Source organism: Microplitis demolitor, chromosome 8, assembly GCF_026212275.2.
Source record: "Microplitis demolitor isolate Queensland-Clemson2020A chromosome 8, iyMicDemo2.1a, whole genome shotgun sequence".
Taxonomy (NCBI): domain Eukaryota; kingdom Metazoa; phylum Arthropoda; class Insecta; order Hymenoptera; family Braconidae; genus Microplitis; species Microplitis demolitor.
In genome coordinates this window covers 15680505-15700682 of record NC_068552.1, presented here as the reverse complement: position 1 = coordinate 15700682, position 20178 = coordinate 15680505, and the positions used below count along the sequence as shown (strand labels likewise).

At 27.5% G+C, this 20178-nt stretch overlaps 1 protein-coding gene across 10 annotated transcripts in view; it reads right to left on the bottom strand.

Annotated features, from left to right (window-relative positions):
* The window catches only part of LOC103573120 (disks large 1 tumor suppressor protein), a 216960-nt gene that overhangs the window by 160967 nt on the left and 35815 nt on the right, over positions 1-20178 (bottom strand). For 9 of the 10 annotated variants that reach the window (XM_008552016.2, XM_008552018.2, XM_053741343.1 and 6 more), the window contains one exon: positions 16531-16662. In XM_008552016.2, the coding sequence (XP_008550238.1) occupies positions 16531-16662 (132 nt within the window). The remainder of the gene's footprint in view (positions 1-16530; positions 16663-20178) is intronic. The other variant, XM_053741344.1, reaches the window with a different exon arrangement.

Here is a 20178-nt window from a genome sequence, read left to right as displayed (position 1 = left end):
CAATGAAAGAAACACTCGTAACGTGTTACAAAAAATATACCGTCGAGTTAGATAAAATATGTGAAGAGAGATTAAAATTGCACAATGAAGCGCTACAATTAAAAGATCAAGCTGACAAGGTTTTTGCAGATTGCATGCGCAGTGAAAATCGTTTGGCTTGTTTAAATAAAAGTCTCTCTAGTTTAACAACAAATGTTAATGCACTTGCAAAAAAAATTGACAGCAATTTCAGTCTCGAGTATAAAGTTAAAAAACGCATTATCATGAAATTTTTGGAGTGCGACAAAAAAATTCTGCAGAAAGTATTCAAAGCAGGCTGCTCTATTATTGGGGATGTTAAGAAATGTATTGAGCATAATGACATACCGGAAGTTAATTGAGGATAAGTAAAAATAATATTAACACTGGAATATTATTTTTAAAGGATGTCGAGTTCGTAGTGTTAAACTTTTATTTTTAATCGATGTAATAAAATTAAAATTAGAGTTCAATTAAAATTGTTCTAATTAGGTTTTTTTTTCTATGCTTGTTAAGTTAAATAAAAAGGTTTTTTTAGCCGTACGAACCAAGTTATTGAGATGAAAACTATGCCAATGAAAATTAAACTTGTTCCGAGTTGGCACTCAAGCTCAGAGAGATATTTAATTGATTTAGGTACTTGAGCGTACGATAAACGACTATCCCATAGGATTTACGAGAATGCAACCACATGATAGAATTCCCCAAGTATCTGAAACGTTAGTTTTGTTTTGTGGGGATCTATAGCTTCGAGTTCTCATATACATATGATACATAACTTGCAATTATTAATTATATCTTACTTATATATAGAATAAGCTTTTTAATTTAAAAATACCAATTAACACCCGACAATTTTTATAAACTTATTACTGGCTTTTTGAAGCGGATAGAAGTAGGAAACTTCGTTCGTTAACTTTCGTCGAAATACTTTTGTAATTTTTTTTTAAATCCTTCGGCATTTTAAAAGTTTATTAAGAAACCTTAATTGAAATTTTTACCTATTTATATATACATTTATATAGATATATATATTACTTTGAGGAATTTTTTCATTGCATACTTGCGATAAACTTTTTAAAACAGCTTTTATTTAAAATAAAATAAATTATTTTGATTGCGATAATAAAAAAGTTATCAAGTGATCATAAAATTGGCGAAAATGAATTTTAAAAAATATAAGTATACAGTACTGACTTTAATTGTCAGCGTTCATTATTATTATTATTAATTTTTTTTTTTTTTTTTTAAATAAAAGACTAAAGCAGATCAGAAAAGTTTAATAATCGTATTGTCGAGTGACTTTGTTCAGAGTTCGGTAATACTCTTTACATTAACCAGGTAGTTACGTCGTACTTTTGTAATGATCAGACAAAAAAGTAATTAAATAGTCGTAGAGGGATGAAGCAAACGAGAAACGCGAAAGTAAAGGAAAATAAGGAAAAATAATAATTATAGAAGACGATCGCTGTCGTACCAAAAATGTTGATAATCACTACTACAAGAATGTTCCCTGCTGTAAGATATTTGTATATGTATATAGATGTACATGGATGCTTGGTGATAAATGAAAAAGTTGAATGTATGCGTTGAGTGTAAGAGCAGGTGGAATTGAGCAAAGAGAGTTTTCATTAATATAAATGGACTACTAAGACTTTCTAACTTGGTAAATTAGTTCTGCTGAAAATTAAGTTGAAAATGCTACTTTCATTAATGTCTTAGTGATTTTAAATGGCTTACACGTTATATTACAAATTAAAACAAACAACTCACTTAACTGAATATTTTATCTAAATTAATACTGTCTGCTGGTTCTGTTAAAAAAAAATACCCCTTTATTTATTTATTGTATGTTTTTTTAATCCATAATTTCACTTAAAAAATTCCAATTAAAATATTTCGAGACTGATAAATTATTTATTTGTTATCTATAGTAAAATCCAATGATTTTAATAATAAATACTTTAATTAGTGTGCAAGTGTACGTGTAAAATTTGTTTATGACCTCAATCCTCTTAACTTTCTTAAATTTATTACCTTTTACTATTTTCTCAAGTTACTATTGTGAATATTTGGACAAAAACGTTGAATAATTGAATAAGATAAAATGAAATAAAGTATAAATAATTATTTATAGTGGATGGAAACACAACACTCGTTAAATTAATTAATATTATTTTTTGTTAATTTATTTAACGAAATACTGCAAGGAATTTCATTTCTCTTGGCTCGCGTTCTTGCAGATTCTGCAACCGAGTATAGAATGAGATAGAGATAAAGACAGAGAGAGAAGCTTTGACACGGAGAATCTAATTAGAGGTGACAGGCAGCAACCAAGTAGTACCTACGCTCTTACCCTCACAGTGATTAACTTCTTTGTAGATAGTAGAGATGGGAAGTTGTCTCATTAACTAATTAGTCTTGCGAGTTGTACATATATACAGATGAATAAATATATACATCAAAGATAGTGTCAGTGAATATGTATATATATATATATATGTATGCACAGTGGTTCAAAACTAGTCTTAATCTTCTTACATGCGGCGTGAAACAATTATCTCATGGTATTTACTGTCTAGAAGTATGTTCTGTAAAGTGTTTGGCAAAATACTTAGATGCATCACTAGATTAAATTTTAATCTTACATACACACATACATGGGGGAGGTGAACAATGTTATACAACTATGAACGTGCAATAATGTAGAATAATTTAGTGCGGGGATGAGGAATGAAATGTGACATTATGAAATTTCATAGGCACGTGAATTTATCCTCGTACTAATAGTAGTAGTAGTGGTAAGGCAGTGGATCTAAATGTACGTGCCGTGGTGAAACCGCAAGCAAATTCCGCGATCACAAATCTAAATTTAAATTGTATCATCGTGGCGTTGAGCAAGCAACCCTGCTAAAATTTCAAGGAATGGAATTATAATCATGTCATTGACATTTTCATTTCTCTATTCAACTATTTCAGTTTTAAAACACATTTTTTTATCTTAAATATTCATGGAAAATGTTTGTGATATTATTTTAAAATAAATTCAATGTTAAACAGCTGAAAAAATATTATTCTTATTTATTTCCCTGTTTTCGATGGATGTCAACATTATGAACTCTAATCTGCCTAATTTTTGAGTTACTAAGCACAGAAATATTTCTGGGCTGGCTCACAAAGTTAACTATTTTCCGTATTTTTTTTTTTTTTTATCACTATAGAACTTTTTGTATAAATTTTTTATTTAAATTTTTTTAAATAGATTTAAAAGTATCAAGATTTTGAAGTATTTCAAGTATCCATAAAATACTATATTAAACGCATTTTTAATTAAATTCGTAAAACAAACAATTTCTTCTGAATTTATTAAAATGCACTAAATTTTATGTAACTTTTCATAGCCAACATAATTTCTAGCACTCATAATTAAAAAAAAAATAAATAAACAAATCTATTTTTACTTTCCGATGTACATATTATGTACTCTACTTCATGTTCTTCAACAACTTCGAAAACAACGTATCTTTAATCACCGAAATTACCTACGGTAAATTAAATTCCCGGTTCTAGTCAATGTTCACATAAATCGCTGTATTTTTTCTACTCGCGATGCCGAAGGCAATAAAATTTTATCTCTTATCTAGATCCCATTTAACGTTATCTGACTACCAGCGCGACTCGGCGATCGGACCCAATATATTTGTAGGAAGCAAATATTCACAGCGTACGAATTTGACAATATCCGTCATACGAGTAGCTGTTGTATATAGTTGGGTAAACTATACTATTATCTATAACGGGTTTTGATATTCGTAAATTATCCGAACCGACGTTATCAGTAACTGAAACGACGCGACAACGAATGAATCGGTTTGTCTATAATTGATCGTCGGTATGCTTCACTGTCGTTTTCTATATCACATTGTTTAACAAATAATAAATGTTTTATTTTATAATCCGACTTAAATGGGCTCTTTGTACGCAGAAAAATATAAAAGGGAAAAGAAATTCTTTAGTACGTTTTATGCTGAATCAAGGTGCTTCAAAGTCTGCCACGAGGTCAAGGGCCGTTAATAAGAATCTGTCGCAGCTGAATATAAGTACCCTCTCTTAAAATCTCACAGACTTTCATGACCCTCTTTTAAAGAATATTCCTCCGTTTGATATATACATATAATAACAAAAGTTAGTCATTATTTTTTTATCAAAATTTTCATTCATTTGAAAAATTTCAGCACATTATATTTAATGAAACCTTTCATTTTATTAGGGCGCTGTTTAAGATGAATTACGTAAAAAAAATTCTTTCCGAAAGTTTGTTTCTAAATTACATAAAAAAAAAAATTTTCTTCAATATGATTAATTTAGGAATCTTTTCAATAGAACCATCTATGAATTTAATTATAAGTTATTTTTCTGATTTAATGGCCATACTCTTTGATTGGCGAATTAACACATCATAAAGTTATTGAAGTAATAAGCAAACTTGGCAGCAGTAAAAAGCAACTGCAGCAAGAGTCAAAATCAACTTTTCATTAAATAAGAAGACGAGAAAAGTTAATGACTTGAAATTAGATGCTTCTGGTATATTAAACCGAGGATGCAAATTGCTTCTGGAAATCAATTTAATCTCGGATAAATTAGAGTTACCTAGTGGTAATTGAACTATATAAATTGCTCACTAAGATCAAATTAACAAGCTTTAATGCTTGAAAATGCAGATAAAAAAATATTCATAAAAATAAATTTAAATTTAATACTTGCACGAACATTGTCATCATTACTTTTTTTTTGTCACGTCAAAAATTTATTTAATCACAATACCGATTGAAATTATGTATAAACATTTATTCATTCGAATGATTTTTATCATACCTCAGTAGTTTTCAATCAATGTTTCATCGTTTTACGGCTTAACAAATATTGAAATCTATACACAACTCGTTAGTAATACGTGACGCGATTGATTGTAGTTCGGTTTTAAATTCTACACTTGTATTTATTTATTTATTGGTTGTATCAAAAATTTGAGTGGTTTATTATCAGCGAGTTCACTCCAGTGGTTAACAATGAAATGGTATTGAGACTTCGGGCTTGCGGTGATAGCCGATGGGTATAGCGAAACGATGGTTCCAGTTATTCATGATTTGGGTCACAAATCGAAATCGATCCTCGACCACTAAAGAGAAGACCATCGGTTCTCTGTGCTTTTAAAAACTGTATTCAACTGTAATCCAAGATACCCAAGCGGATCATCTTCCACATGAAATGTATCTCGCTCATCTCTTCTATTTCTTCAGCATAATGCATCTCAAAAAATAACACAAAAAATTTTGTCTAAAAAAACGATTGAAAAAATGAAAAATAAAAAATTTATTCCCTAGAAATTCTGCAAATAATAATGATAACAGAGTGGTGTGCGTTCATTTTTTACTTCGAGCAATATATATGAAACTATCAAGATCACTTTGTGTGTACGTCTGAGTTTTTTCTATTATTATTCTTATTTTCTTTTTACAACACGTCGAATGTAGAAATACCGAATAAAGAAGCATCGACTTAAAGTGAAGAGCAATGGAGAAGATTTCTCGTGGGATTCAACTTAAGCCAATTTTTTTTTTTTTTTTTTTTTAAATTTCCTTCTTTACAGCAATCTATTTTCCTTTCTCATCAGCCTTGCTGGCTTTTTCTATCAACATCCAATACGAAATAGACTTTAGAATATAGATGAAAATTTTGCTGGCTGATGAACACATATAGCTTGGCGTGTATGTAGAAGAGAATAAATAAAGTACGAAAATACATAAGAAAAGGGAGAAAACACTTTTGCTTTTAATTCTTTGTCCCTTTAAAAAAAAAAAAAAAAAAAAAAAAGAAACAAAGATGTATGCGTAAAGTGCATTTTATGATAAAAACTCGAAAGAAGAAAGCAAGAAGACGAGTCTGCACTTGAATGCTATGAACAAATTTACGTATTCGAAAGATGCCGTTTACGAACTTGGTAATTATCATATAAATTACTTTACATCTTTTATAAATATATATATAGATATGTATATAAACATTAGTACCAGAGCAAGCTGTAACCTCTTACAATTTCAATGCATAAACTTTTCGTTCTAAATACTTTGAATGTACGTATTTCATGTCACCTATCCTTGTTTATTTTTTATTGCCCTCAATTTTTATAGCGGAAAATATTTAAATAATCAAAGCAATCGTTGTAACTTATGTTTTTAGTTTCGGTAATAATACGAAGGATATTTTTTAGTCCTTCAATTGAAAACTTTGAAATTTCGCTTTATTTTCAATGAAAGGTAAATGTTATAGTGAAAGTAGAAAATTTCTAGTAGAGAGAATTTCCTATTTTCTCACTGGAAAAACAGGGTGAATTTTATGTGCACATGGTAACAACGATAACAAAAGGGAAGTTGCTGTTGATAAAGAGAAATCAGGGTTGTATTAAGGGATGATGAGAAGAACGAGAAAAATGTTTGAAAACAGCAGCAAGGTTAGACATCTGCATTACCGAAAAAAAGCTGAGCTTGCGAAGGTCGGTAATGTCGATATGAAGAATTAAAAGCTTTGAACACGGTTGGTACAGAAGGAATTTTATGATAAGACAGAAATTTTTTGTTAATTTGTTAGCTTCGTCTTGTGTGAAAAAATTTATTTTTTGCTAGTGACATTTTAATGAAAATTAAACTCCATAAATTATGAAGTTTTTTTATTGTTATATTTATAGCTGATAGAGAAAAATTTGCTAACTATGTAAGTTGTTTAATTATTTATTTAATAAATATTACGGTAATAGCTTTAGGTGAGACAATGAAGTTAATTAAGTTTATGACGCTGGATTTTTTTATTGTGAACAAAAGTTTTAATCTAGGTTATTGGCTAATGAAAATATCAACAAAACTTTTCTACATTTATTTTCATTAGCTTAGAATTCAGGATAAAAATACAGTTACTTTTTTTTAATAAAATAAAATATTTTTATATAAATGAACTTTAGTGACATTGCCGTTAATTTTAATATTTTATAAAAATCATGGAGCCTTTTGTTATTTTAAAACTTTTTCAAAATTTTTCAAGAACATATTTTTGAAAAATGATTACAATAATATTCTGGTTAAGAAATTAATGTTTTATATTTTTAAAAACTGTTGATGATAACGAGATACATAAAAAGCTTTAAATAATAATTTCGTAAACGTAGACCACATCAAATATGAAAAATAAATCAACATACTAAGTACTTGTAATTCGATTTCATAAAAAAAAACCGATCATTTATTTTATATTGATAATAAATGTCAATGTCGTATTAAATTTATCGTTGTATTTTAACATATATACATAAAATATAGATAAAATTATGTGTTACGATTTTAACTAATAAATTCTTTATATAAAAACTGAAAATTTTTGATATGTTTGAAATTATTATTTTGTTGAGGTTGGAAAAAATTGTGATAATTAAAATGATGGCTATAAATTTATGAATAACTACAATAAATAATATAAATATTAATGGTGAATGATGGATGTGAAAAAATGTATTTTTTGAAATAATATTTCCGTGAATAATTGTATACGATCAGTACTCATGCGAAAATTTTGTTTAATGGACTCGCCATATGTAGTTAATTGTTCTATTTTAGCGGAGCTTATATCTGGAATAAAGCATTTTTATTTTATTTTTGAAACTATATATTCCTGTATCTCTGATTTTAAAGCTGTATCTTTTCTGCTAGAATTTAATTTTTTTCAATTGGTCTCATTTTAATTTCCGATTGAAAAATATAATAATGATGTATTATATTTTTATTCAGAAAAAAATTAAAAACAAAAAAATGGTATCTAATTAATAAGAAGTAAAATGGTAACCAATTCTTGAATTTAATTTTCTTCGCGAAGAAATGCTCGAACAATCGAATATACGTTTATAGATATTTTTTGTAAATTTCGATTTTTAAAAAATTTCGGATTTCCATAACAATGAAAATTTATTTGAAAATTTACATTTATTGTGTGCATGCAGTAACAAAAGTTTAATTTATTTTTTTTGAGTGAGAAATAGAATAGATGTTTCCCCTCAAGCTATAAATGCACTCAATTTTAAGAAAAGTAATTTCTTACTCTTGAAATCGATTTTCATTTCTATTTTATTCGACTGTATTATCATAGAATGTATTCAACTTTAGTAGGATTCAATTTAACAACTGAGTAATGTATACCGGATTAATCATAAGTTTTTTTATCATCAATTGATTGATCTATTCGAATAGATTTATTATGAAATTAGAAAATGCATCTAAAACCTCAAGCACAGATTGTTGACTCCAGTGTCTTCTAAAAAATAATTAGAAGTAATCATCTCGGTTTGAAAATTCAAATCTATTGAAAAGAATGATATTTAATGGCCGCATTGATCGCAGTAGTTTTACTTTTTCCGCCAGTTTAAAATTTTTAGAGCAGAAAGTTTAAAAACCCATGATGCACAGAGCATAAGTTCTGTATGTACACTTAAGTATATACTTGTAAAACGACATCGTCTCGAATGAGGTTCACAGTAGAACAAGTAAAGAGAGTGAAGACCGAGCCGGATGAGCATCAAATGAGAAAGCTGCTTATGATGAACACCGTCTTCATCATCTCTCTTTTCTACTCTTTATCAAAAAATAAAAAACCCCAAGTTTCTTTGTAGCCTTTCACATTTACTCAAAATACTAACTTCTAAACTTAAAGAACAAAGTCTTATGGTCTCAATGAAAATAAACACCACCATCCCTATTATTATTTTCATCTATTCAGTGCTCTTTCAAAGATTATCATGAATATAGATACTCTATAAGCTTTGAGAAGTATCAAATAAAATAACTAAAGCTTATATAAGAGTTTATTAAAATATTTTTGTACTTGAAATAAACTTTACGATGTAATTGCTGTCTGATTCAAGCAACATTTTATAAGGTGATGACAGAAATGAGAAAAGTCTCACGCTTGAATGGATAGTAGCAGTCTTGGATGCAGAACTTGTGATTTATATTAAACTGTTGTTGTTGGCATACAGAAGTATACAGTGGAAATATGATACATGATTCACTCTTCTCGTTCACCTAGATTAATATACCTCTAAACTCTCGATTAGCCAACTCAATTTCACTTATTTCCAGCATGATAAACTTTATTCAGCAATTAAATTATATTTATTACCATAAAAAAGTCCATTAATTGTAAATTGAAATATTAAAAAAATAAAAGAACTGCGTCCTCGGTTATTTAATATAGACCAGCAATAATTTAATCGACAAAATACGCCAGCTTCGCTGATGGTATTCCCATTTAAAGTCTAATATAACCCCGTGTGAGCGAGAAAGTTCATTGACTGCTCGTAAACGTCAAACACCAGACTTGGCTTGCCAATTCAGCAAGAAATATTTGTCATTAGCACAACGATATTGCGTCTTGCGAAAAAGTACTTCAGTCTTTTTTATATTTTTTTCAAAATATTACCATGGCGAGTCACTAATTTAGTAAAGTGAAATAAAAAAAATTATCAGTCTAGCCGCGCTTTGTTTTTGAATAATTCACAAATTATAAAAAGATTGAAATACGATTTTTCTTTCACTACACGAGAAATCAATAATAATAATTGCTCCACGTATAGTGCTTTTGGAATTAATGTTCACTTTAAATGCTGTTAAAAATGAATAGGCACGGCCTTTCATCTAATAATTCCTGAAAATTATATTCAATAAATATAAAAAAAGTATTTCGAATAATTGAGATTGAAAAATATTGAATGTTTTTTTTCCGTTAGCAATAACTACTATTCAATATTTATAATCAATAAAAAAAATTTTTAAAAAGTATTCACTTCTTTTTTTATTGGATACAATACAGAGGAATTTGTTTTCAAATCTATCAGAGTTAAATGAAGTTAAAAAACGATACGATAAAGTATAACTTAAAAATATTCGATGGAATACAAAGAAATTCCATTAAAAATATGCATCTTGATTTCACAAATAGATAATAACAAGATGTACTACAAAGGAAATATGCGAGTATTCGATTTTATAAAAAAATTAGAAATTTTTTTTAATTGTAACAAGAATGCAGAAAATATTTTTTAACGTATATTATGAAAAAATTCATGATTAATCATACTGAAATAACTTGCTTTTAGAAAAAAATTACTGTTATAGCTTAAAAAAAAAAAATTAATCGAAAAAATTGAAGAGTTATTTATTTTTTCAAAGAAAATACGAGTTTTCCGAAGGCTACAACTTGGGTCAAAATCGTCGAATCGAAATAAAGAAAAACGATTGGAAGCTTAAAGTCTTTACTTTAAAATGCTTTTAGTTTTTCCGAAGATAAAATTTTTCCTGCACAGTTGCCAGAGGAAAAGGAAGCAAAAAAATTCTTAAATTTTTGTTTTTGAACTAACACTTTTAAAAACCGATTGCTGCTCGAATCTTCAGCTGCATACAAAATTTTCTTATAAAAATAATATATATTTAGTGTACGGAACAATAAATATTGAAATACGTGAATAATATACTTTAATGAAAAAATTATATCATATACTGTCAATACATAACTTGTGGCAAGTATATATCTATATAGATATAATATAGAGTAAATATATGGAGAACATTTTAATAGATAAAAAAAATGCTTCGCCTCAATCCAGAGTTGATTTTAAACATCTTTTTCATCGTTGAATGCTTAAATAATCCGAAAATCAACTTACTTAAGGGGTTTTTGAACGGAAATATTATGCTCATCGAGATTTTTTGCTGTACGTCCATTTTTATCCCTATAAAACGAAACCGAAGGAATCTAAGCTATCGATCCATACTATTTTACATTCAGCCGAGCCAGAAGCTTTCGAAAATATCCCTAAATATAACTTTTTAAATAAAAAATAAATTTTTCTAAAGCACATTCTGTGAGCCTTTTCTGAATTACCGGAATCATTCTTATCGCGATGATTTTTCCCATAGGTCTATTCTCATCCCTATAAAAATTAATCAAAGAAATTTAATCTATTACATTTATATATGACATATTTTTTATAAATCGAGACAATGTATTTTCTATTGACTTCTAATTTATTTTTCAAAGATAATTTATTCTTAAATAGAGCTGAAATTTATTTCTTAAAAATTACGGGAAATATTTCTTTTCATCAACCATTTCATCATTTAAGCTTCGTTGAGCTCGAATTTTAAGCTTCGAGGATCCTTTTTCTTGTTTTTGTATGACCATTTTTCATAGAACCATCCAATTTTTTTTCCGATTATAAAAATCTAAAAAAACGTAAAGAAAATTTGAAATTTCAAATGAAACGAATACAAACATTTGAACAGCTCTATCATTACTTGAATAATAAAAGATAATGTTTGAAAATGTTAATTTTCATTTAATCTTTTTATGAGACTATAAAAAAACTAATTTGGTTATTTTTTCATTACTTCATTCTGCTCTTTCTTTTCCTACTGTTTTTCCAATTATGTCTTTTTGTTTAAAAATAAAACAAAATTTAAATCAAAGAACCTTAAGTTGGTAAGTAAGAAAAAAGAAATTTCAACAAGAATTTGACGGACCAAAAACATCCACAGCACATAAACCACAACGACATTTATGTGCATTTAATGGCTCTAAGAATAACGAGACATACCACACACAAGGTACACGGATGTATAAATATTTAAACACGAAATAAGCCGGTTGAAGTATTTAATACGTTTAAGTATTTACACGTATCTCGTTAACTTTACGATCCTCAATAAACATACATGTTTACACTAAACTGGGCATGAAAGAAATTTATATAGATCCATGTATATAAACCTCCATAAATCTACATCACACCTATTATTAACACCATCTTTTCACCATTTTAACTATTTAATAATTAACTTATATTATGATTATTATTTTAAGTTAATTATCATTTTCCACACTTAAATAATTTATTTTTACAGCGTATCCATTACTCTCATTTGCTTAGAAATTAACATATTCCAAAATTATTCACCAGAGAATCATGAAACTACTCTAACAAATCGGACACCGGGCAATGAAGAATAAAAAAAAATTAATTTTTTTTAGTACGTTAGAAATAACGTTTATGAACGAACTTTTATTGCTGTAACTAAGAAAGTACTTTGATGAAAATAGTTTCATTACAGTAGAAAAAAAAAAAAAAACTATAAGCAGCTAACCCACATGCTTTTAAAATATTAGTTTTAACTTGGCTCTTAAAATATTAGCTTTTATAGACAAAATAACTAAATAGACAAAACAAAATAAATAAAAAAAATCATTCCTCAATGAAACTAGATTAAAGTTTTAATTGCTTTAGAGAAAACTACGATTCAATCGAACCGAAATTAGTTTACTTTTTATACTTTTTTAAACTCTTATATATCTATCAGTATATATACAGAATTTAAAGAAAGTTTAACTGTATACTTGCTCGTAAAAGATCGTACACCAAACTAAAACTACTAGATAGTACATCCGTACTGAATGTACGGTTGTTGTATATAAGACAGTAGTCGATCTAATGAGAAATGTTTGTCAGTTGTAGACACGGTTTAATTAGAAACTACGCTTGTACTTTACTACTTGTACTAACCGTCATATTAATCATAATTAAAAACGTTTATTCATCATTTTTAAATAAATAATAATGATTAATTGCTTTTTATTTAAATCTTTGACTAACAAAATTAATATTTCATAAAATTATTTATTAAAATAAGCATTTTTAAGTTGATTAAAACGAACTAATTATTTTGAAAAACGAAAAAAAAATGTATGGGTAAAAAATACCCTGGCTGGGGTTCGAACCGACGACTTCTTGTTAATTAAATATACGAAGGCTCTTTTAATTAAAATAATCATATTTTACAAATGAAATTCTGTGAATAGAATAATTAGCTAGCAAGTTTTTATATTATTGTCTTGTAGATCAGGTTCAAAGCAGCATTGCTGACGTTAAACTAAGGAGGAAGATAAACTTTGAAGAGGATTGTAACTACAGAATAGAAGGCAAAATGCAAGTTTGAATCGCGTGTCTCCTATATAGCTTTCTAAACTAGCAGATGGACTCTCGTGTATCTCCTATTCTAAACCACTACTTAACTTAGTTAGGAATCCAACGATGCTCATGGGAACTTAATAAAATTTGAATTAAATCGCACAGACTACTAAGGCGAACACAACTTACTCGAGAGTCCAACTGTTAGTAAGTAGTATCTTTACTACCATTAGTCCACGTACATTGTAAGTGATACGATACTCAAAGTTGATGTTTTTTTTTTTTTTTTTTTTTTTTTTTGATAAACCGCATTTGTCAAATGAATTACCCGTATGAAAATAACATATATGGTCAAAATATATGATAAATATCAGAAAATATATGTGGCGAATTTAACTATATTTTTTTTTATATTAAAAAATATAACATTCATCATATATAAGCCCGTATATGTTTAACATATATAAAATATATATGTCAATTATATACAAAAAATATATTTTCATCATATATGAAAATATATATTCTTGTCATATACAAAAACTATATTTTTATCATACATAAAAATATATACTTCTATCAGATACGAAAAATATATTCTGATCGTATATAAAAACATATATTTATAGTGTGTATGGAAAAAAAAGGTTTCTTATTCGTATGACCAGCTCCAATTAAATTAGATCTAAATTTTAATATGCTCTTTAAATTGGAGATGAAATTCTCGAAATAAGTTAATTTGAAGCGAATATATAATATACCCATATACATATACATACACCGAATAAAATGTATGCTTAAATATAACAAAGAAAATATATGGTGCCATACACAATATAAATTATATGCTACCATATATTTCATTTCATATAAAAATTTGATATTTTTTTTTAATATGAAAAGAAATATATCAATACAATATATTATAAGGAAAATGTAAATGTATATATGGCTTAATATAAAAAACATATAAGTTACATATATAGAATACATATATTTACTACTGTATATAATTTTATATTAAATCGGCGAAAATCTTATTATGATTGTTTGCAATATACAATATAATATATCATATATTTTTTTGTTGCAAACATATATGCTTTATATATTTTAACCATATATTGTTTTTTCATACGGGTAATACATTTATTTCGTTAATTACACAGTAGTATTTTTTGTTATGATTTATGTTATTTTAAAAATTTAATTTACGGCAATTTGTGATAAAAATAAATTAAATTTATTATCACTATTTCTAGACAGTAAGTCAATATTTAAGTGCTAAATTAGTACGTTAAATTATTTAACCTGACTTATATACATACTTATTAACACCCGAGCGATTGTGCTGTTGGTGTAGAGTTAAAATAAAAAATAAGAGAATTTACTTGGTAAATACTTCATTTAGAGTATTTCTCACAGACAAAAAAATAATTCGTAAGTTGAAAATAAAAGTTAATGAAAAAAAAAAGAAATAGGATTTTAAATTGTTTTCTTGTTTAATTTCATTCAACAATTCGGTTAAAAAAGTTTTAAAATTCAGTTAAAGTATAAAATAGTGCATAAATGTATGTTCTAAAACTTTTTTTATGTAAAAAAAAAAATTATTTTATAATAAGTGTAGAAATGTATAAATTAGGAATTAAAATTTTTATAACGCTCCATTTTGCAGATTTCCGTGTTACCGTTTACAGAAATATAATGAACGAGTAATAATTTATGAGTGTAATCTGAGAGTGAGAACAAAAGTACGCATACATTTTGACCGTGTACTTGAATTCAAATTGAATGAACAGAAAAAAATATCAAATGAAATAATTAAAGAGATAAAAATATTCATCGTTAAACAAAGTCATTTAAGCTTAGATCCGTAGATAGTAATATAATATCCGAAAGGAAACTTAAAAACTAGAAACTAAAAACTCGATTATCATATATATTCTGTTCTATTTAATGCAAAGAGTCTTAAATTCTTTTTATGCATAAGGAATAATTTGCATATGATAAACGAATTCTTGCTTTGCGTGCTGATACATTTTATTCTCGATTTGCATTGTGAAAAAATAAATCCTAAATGATAATATAAATACATAAGAAAGTAATAATACGATTCCATTCATCTTTTACACAGCATTTAAAGAATGTCATTTTTCAGGATTAATATCAAATACTATTTCAGTTGTAAATCTCGTTCATAAATCATCACATAAGTTTGAATTAATTTTCCGATAATCAAAAATAGTGATAAAAATAATAATAATAATAATAAATATTATTGTTATTATTATTACAAAGTCAACATAATTCAACATGTGTACCATCTACAACCTTTCTCAACTCCAAATGTATTTCAAAACAAAAGAAACACGGAAGAAGATTAATCTTTGACAGAGCTGCAGAACAATAATGAGTCTTCACAACAGCAGAAATTCTGACATTTTTTTTTTTTTTTATTATTGTTTTTTTTTTTTTACTTCGACAATAAAACGAAACCTACAAGACGCAATGTTTTATTTTTTACTGTACAAAGCATTCATACCACAATCATCGTCATCATTATTATTTTTATCTTTACATTTATGTATAAAAAACAACGAATCTCTGAAGACTTCGACACATTGAATTTTATATCTTTTATAATTTTTCAAAGTATTCATCAAATATACCTTGTTGTTTTTTATTTTAAATTGCTGCAGCTTGGATACAAAAAGAGTGAACTTTTTTTTTTACAATATTCTCTACTGGCGTCTTTGCAAAAATAAAAAAAAATGTAAATGTAAAAATGCCCTTATATTCTATCCTAATATTCAAATCTACATAATAAAATTTCATATATATTTTAAATTTTAATATAGTAATGTAATATAATTTTCAAATGAATGTATATTTGAAAAAGCATCCAATGAATTGGCAACAATTCCAGTCGAGTAACCTCTTGACCCCTTACAAGTCTATTCATTTGTGATCATTATTGCTACATGTGCACTGGTATATTTCTATATCAATTGAATGCTCAACTATAAAGTATGTAATATATATGGATAATTTTAGCTTTGAATAATATATTCACTACTGAGTTAGTTCAATTTTGATAATGACGGTAATCAATTTAAAATAATAATCAACGTAACATGTTAGTGATGATTTACAACGGAATTTTGTTAAGACATGTATTTAATGTTTCACAAGATAGTACAACTAATGCACATAATTTAATATCTCCTGTTGCCAGTTATTACGCTTTAAACACAAGGCAATGTGCATCTAAGCTCGTCTGACATGTACTTTTGCAACGAACCCTGTAATTACCCATAGATACTAATTCCCTAATTCAACAGTGTTTGTTGCTGTAAATATAATTCAAGTAAATTTCACAGCAAACATTAAATCTTCTTGAGTCAACAACAAAACTGATGTGTACGTAAGTCAAGTGCATAAATAAAACTTACCCAAAAGAGCCTGGAAAAGTTTACTCTTGAAAATCCTGATGACTCGCTCAATAGCAAGCCGTAGCTGTTTATCCTGCGGTCTTGTCAGCTTTGCGTGATAATCCTCGAGCAGCTCTAACGCCCGATGAGCTTCTGTAACCACAAATGCGTAAGTAAATATTTTTTAAAAATATACACTGATTCAAAAATAAATACAACAGTATAAACAGTTAAGTAGTTGATGTTATTATAAGTGTACGGAAGCAATAGCAACATTGGATAATATGACGAGCTACAAGATTGAATTTCATTACAGCAGTCGTTGGCAGTGAAGACTGGTATTGCTGGTTCGTATACCAACGTCAAAGCTGTTAGCCTTTTGCTCTCTTCTCTGTTCGGTGAAAAGTAAGATCGTCTTCTCTCGGTGCTCTCCTAGACCTTTATTAAATTTACTTTCAATAAGCAAGTTACGAGGAGAAGCGACGCCACATCACTGGCGCTTTCCTTTTTTTTTATCCTTCTTGCTCTGTTTTTTTTTTCTTCTCAAGAGAGTATAAAATCGAAGATGCAAAATTATGAGATTTAATCTCAATTTACTTTATGGATAAATTTTTATGTAATTAATTTTTTACCTGATTTATAGTTATTTATTACTATTTATATATTTTTTACAACCACCATTATTATTATTATAAATTGAGGAAGTAAAAAGTTTAGCAATACTTTTTGTAAGGAAATGAAATATGTTTGTATTGTGTGTAATAAGTATAAGAATAGTTACTAGATACGTTTTCGTACAAGACAATTTCCAAAAAAAAATAAAAATAAAACAACAAGTACAACTGCAACATATATATTCAGCTGACGTGCAGTTTAATGTAATGTAAGTATATATAACTATAAGCTGTATGGTAAACGACGCGAAAATGACCTTAACGTGAGTACTGGGAGTCGGAACAAATAATGGCGATTGCATCGGCTTCCTGATACAATGCCACGCCAAGCGAAAAACGTCGTTCCACTGAACTTTTTTTTATTTAACTTTGTTTATTTTTTTTACTTTTTCTTTTAGTCTTCCTAGTAAGTTTTCTTCTAGATGATCCTCATTCCTTTCTCACTGGCTCATAGCTACTTCGCTTGTACTTTTCATCCCCATTTCGTGCATCACCTTTATTTTTCGTACGTACTTAACACTATTACACACATTATTATATGTATACGCGAGATCAGTGTGTCAGGACATTTTCACGAAACTTTAGGTGTATAGCCAGATATATGTATGTGTATAAAGGTAATATATATATTACCTATTCAGTTAAAACGACTATTGACTATATATGAAACAAAAGGTACCAAGTGCATTTTCTTAATGACATAAATATAAATAATGGCAGTAAATACGAAAAGACTGAATAAATTTCCAAGTTTTTTTTCATCTATGGCCAACTTTTGATTAAAATTATATTTTCTGGATATTGAAACCTTTAACATTTTCAATTCATTCTAAAGTTATTATTTAACTTAGAGCAGAGATGTTTCAAAACTGAAGACCTATAGGTCCGGAATTGTCATACATGGAAAGTTGTTTAGTTCAGACAATTGAGAAATATAAATATAAATAAAAAAAAACTGAATTTTTAAATTGGTTTAAAAAGAAAATTCAGTAATTCAAGTCAGTTTACAAGATTAGATATTTTTTATTTTTTTTAAGCCATGTGTTGATTAAATTTTATTAGAATTTATTAAAACCGTCTAATGTTGATTTGTGATCGTACTTTTCTTTACTTTCTTTTCAGTTTTTGGTTAACCTATATACGGTGCGGAACAAACAGGACAGGTTGAAAAGCAAGATTAAGTGTAAAAAGACGTTCTGAACCTGTGGGTTAGTACTAAGGCAACTACAAATTCGAATTTAATTCAATTTGTCTTAAATTTAACATCGATTGCAAAAGTCACATGTTTTAAAGGATTAACTCTGTATTTTTAGAAAATGTAATATTAGTTATAATGAGATTTCAATACAATCGCAAGTTAATACGAAACAAAAACGATAATTATGATCCAATTGTATGAGCTTTGCGCAGGCTGTAGAATGATGATTAATAATTTTCATGTATGCATTCATACAGAGTAGATCATTGTTTCGGGTGTCAAAGCTTAGATTCGTATGTAAAATTGAAAAATGGATTGAAGTTGATGCGAAATTGAACGTATAATGAATATTCTTTTTGTGAATATTAATAATTAGTATCAGTTTCATCAATTAGTGAATGTTTGAAGTAACCTGAGATTTTATAACCACAGCACGAAAGATAAAATTGAATTCAATAGAAGGAAAAAAACTATACCACTTGATTTGAATTTTGTGTTGAATGTATTTTACATGGTATTTAATATACTAAATTTTCTACAGTTTTGTATACGTTAAAACATTTATAATTTATAACTATTATTCTGATTTTAATTTTCCACAACATAGAAAATTAAAATGACATTTCGCCTTTCTGGGTAAATCTCGTAACTGCAAAATTATAATTATTTCAATAATCGGTCAAAGCATCGATTCTATTACACTGCGTTAATAGAAATATTATAATTCAAAAGTCTCTCGAACATTCTGTTATAATTATCAAAATTTGAAGCTTTTTTTACGAAATAGCAGTACTAAAAAATGTTTTTCACTCATAATTTTAATTATGAAAAAAAAAGTTGTTATGAAGTTTACCCAGAAAGGGGACGATTTATTGTTTGCTCTTTAAATTCCTAAAATCTAAAAATTTCTATAAAGTCTAATGTGAAACCTAACTATAGCTATTTACAATCTATGATCAATTTGAGCATGCGCAAAAACTGATACAGAATTTGTATCACTGCGCTGAAAAAAAAAAACTTTCTATTCTGAAACTCTGGAACTCTGAGTCACGAAGAATTTTCGGATTTAAATAAAATCCATAATCACTCCGAATTCACTATGGACTTTTTACAGCGTATGGTTATAAATATGTACCAATGGTGTTGCTTTAGAAACAAGTATTTTCCGTGTATACCAAGGTGTATATAGTATTTCTGTGCTTACATTTAATATTGATCAGAATAGACAATTACGATTAAGTAACAGTTTTGATAGTAATGAAAATCTGGTATTCAATTAATCTCTATCATTTGCAATTACTTTAATTGCTTCTCTTTATCGGTCTATCTCCTTACTTGACTGCTTTTCGAGATTCATAGAGAGAGAAGGCGATTTTAATGTATACATATTCATTCTCGATAACTCGTTTCGCAGTAACGTTGGATCTTTTACCCTTTTTTATATTCACTTACATATAAAAGTGTCTGGGAAATCCGGTCACGTGCCAAAAGAAAAAAAAAGTCCAAGTAAAACGTATAAATTAAAAAAAAAACTTTCGCTTCAACCTACAACTCGAACGACCCTCATCCATTAAACCCACAAGATTAAGACTCTGACCTATGGATAGGGCGATCGTTAAAATGACTGCTGACAATTTCTCTTATAAATTAATCTTTGTTGAAAAATAAATTTATTAAATTCAAGTTTGGAAAGAAAAATTTATTCTCATTTAAAAATGGGGAAAAACAAAAAGTTTTAATTGTAATTGGATATTTTTTTTTACGTCGAACAGATAATTAAGATGTTTATATATATAG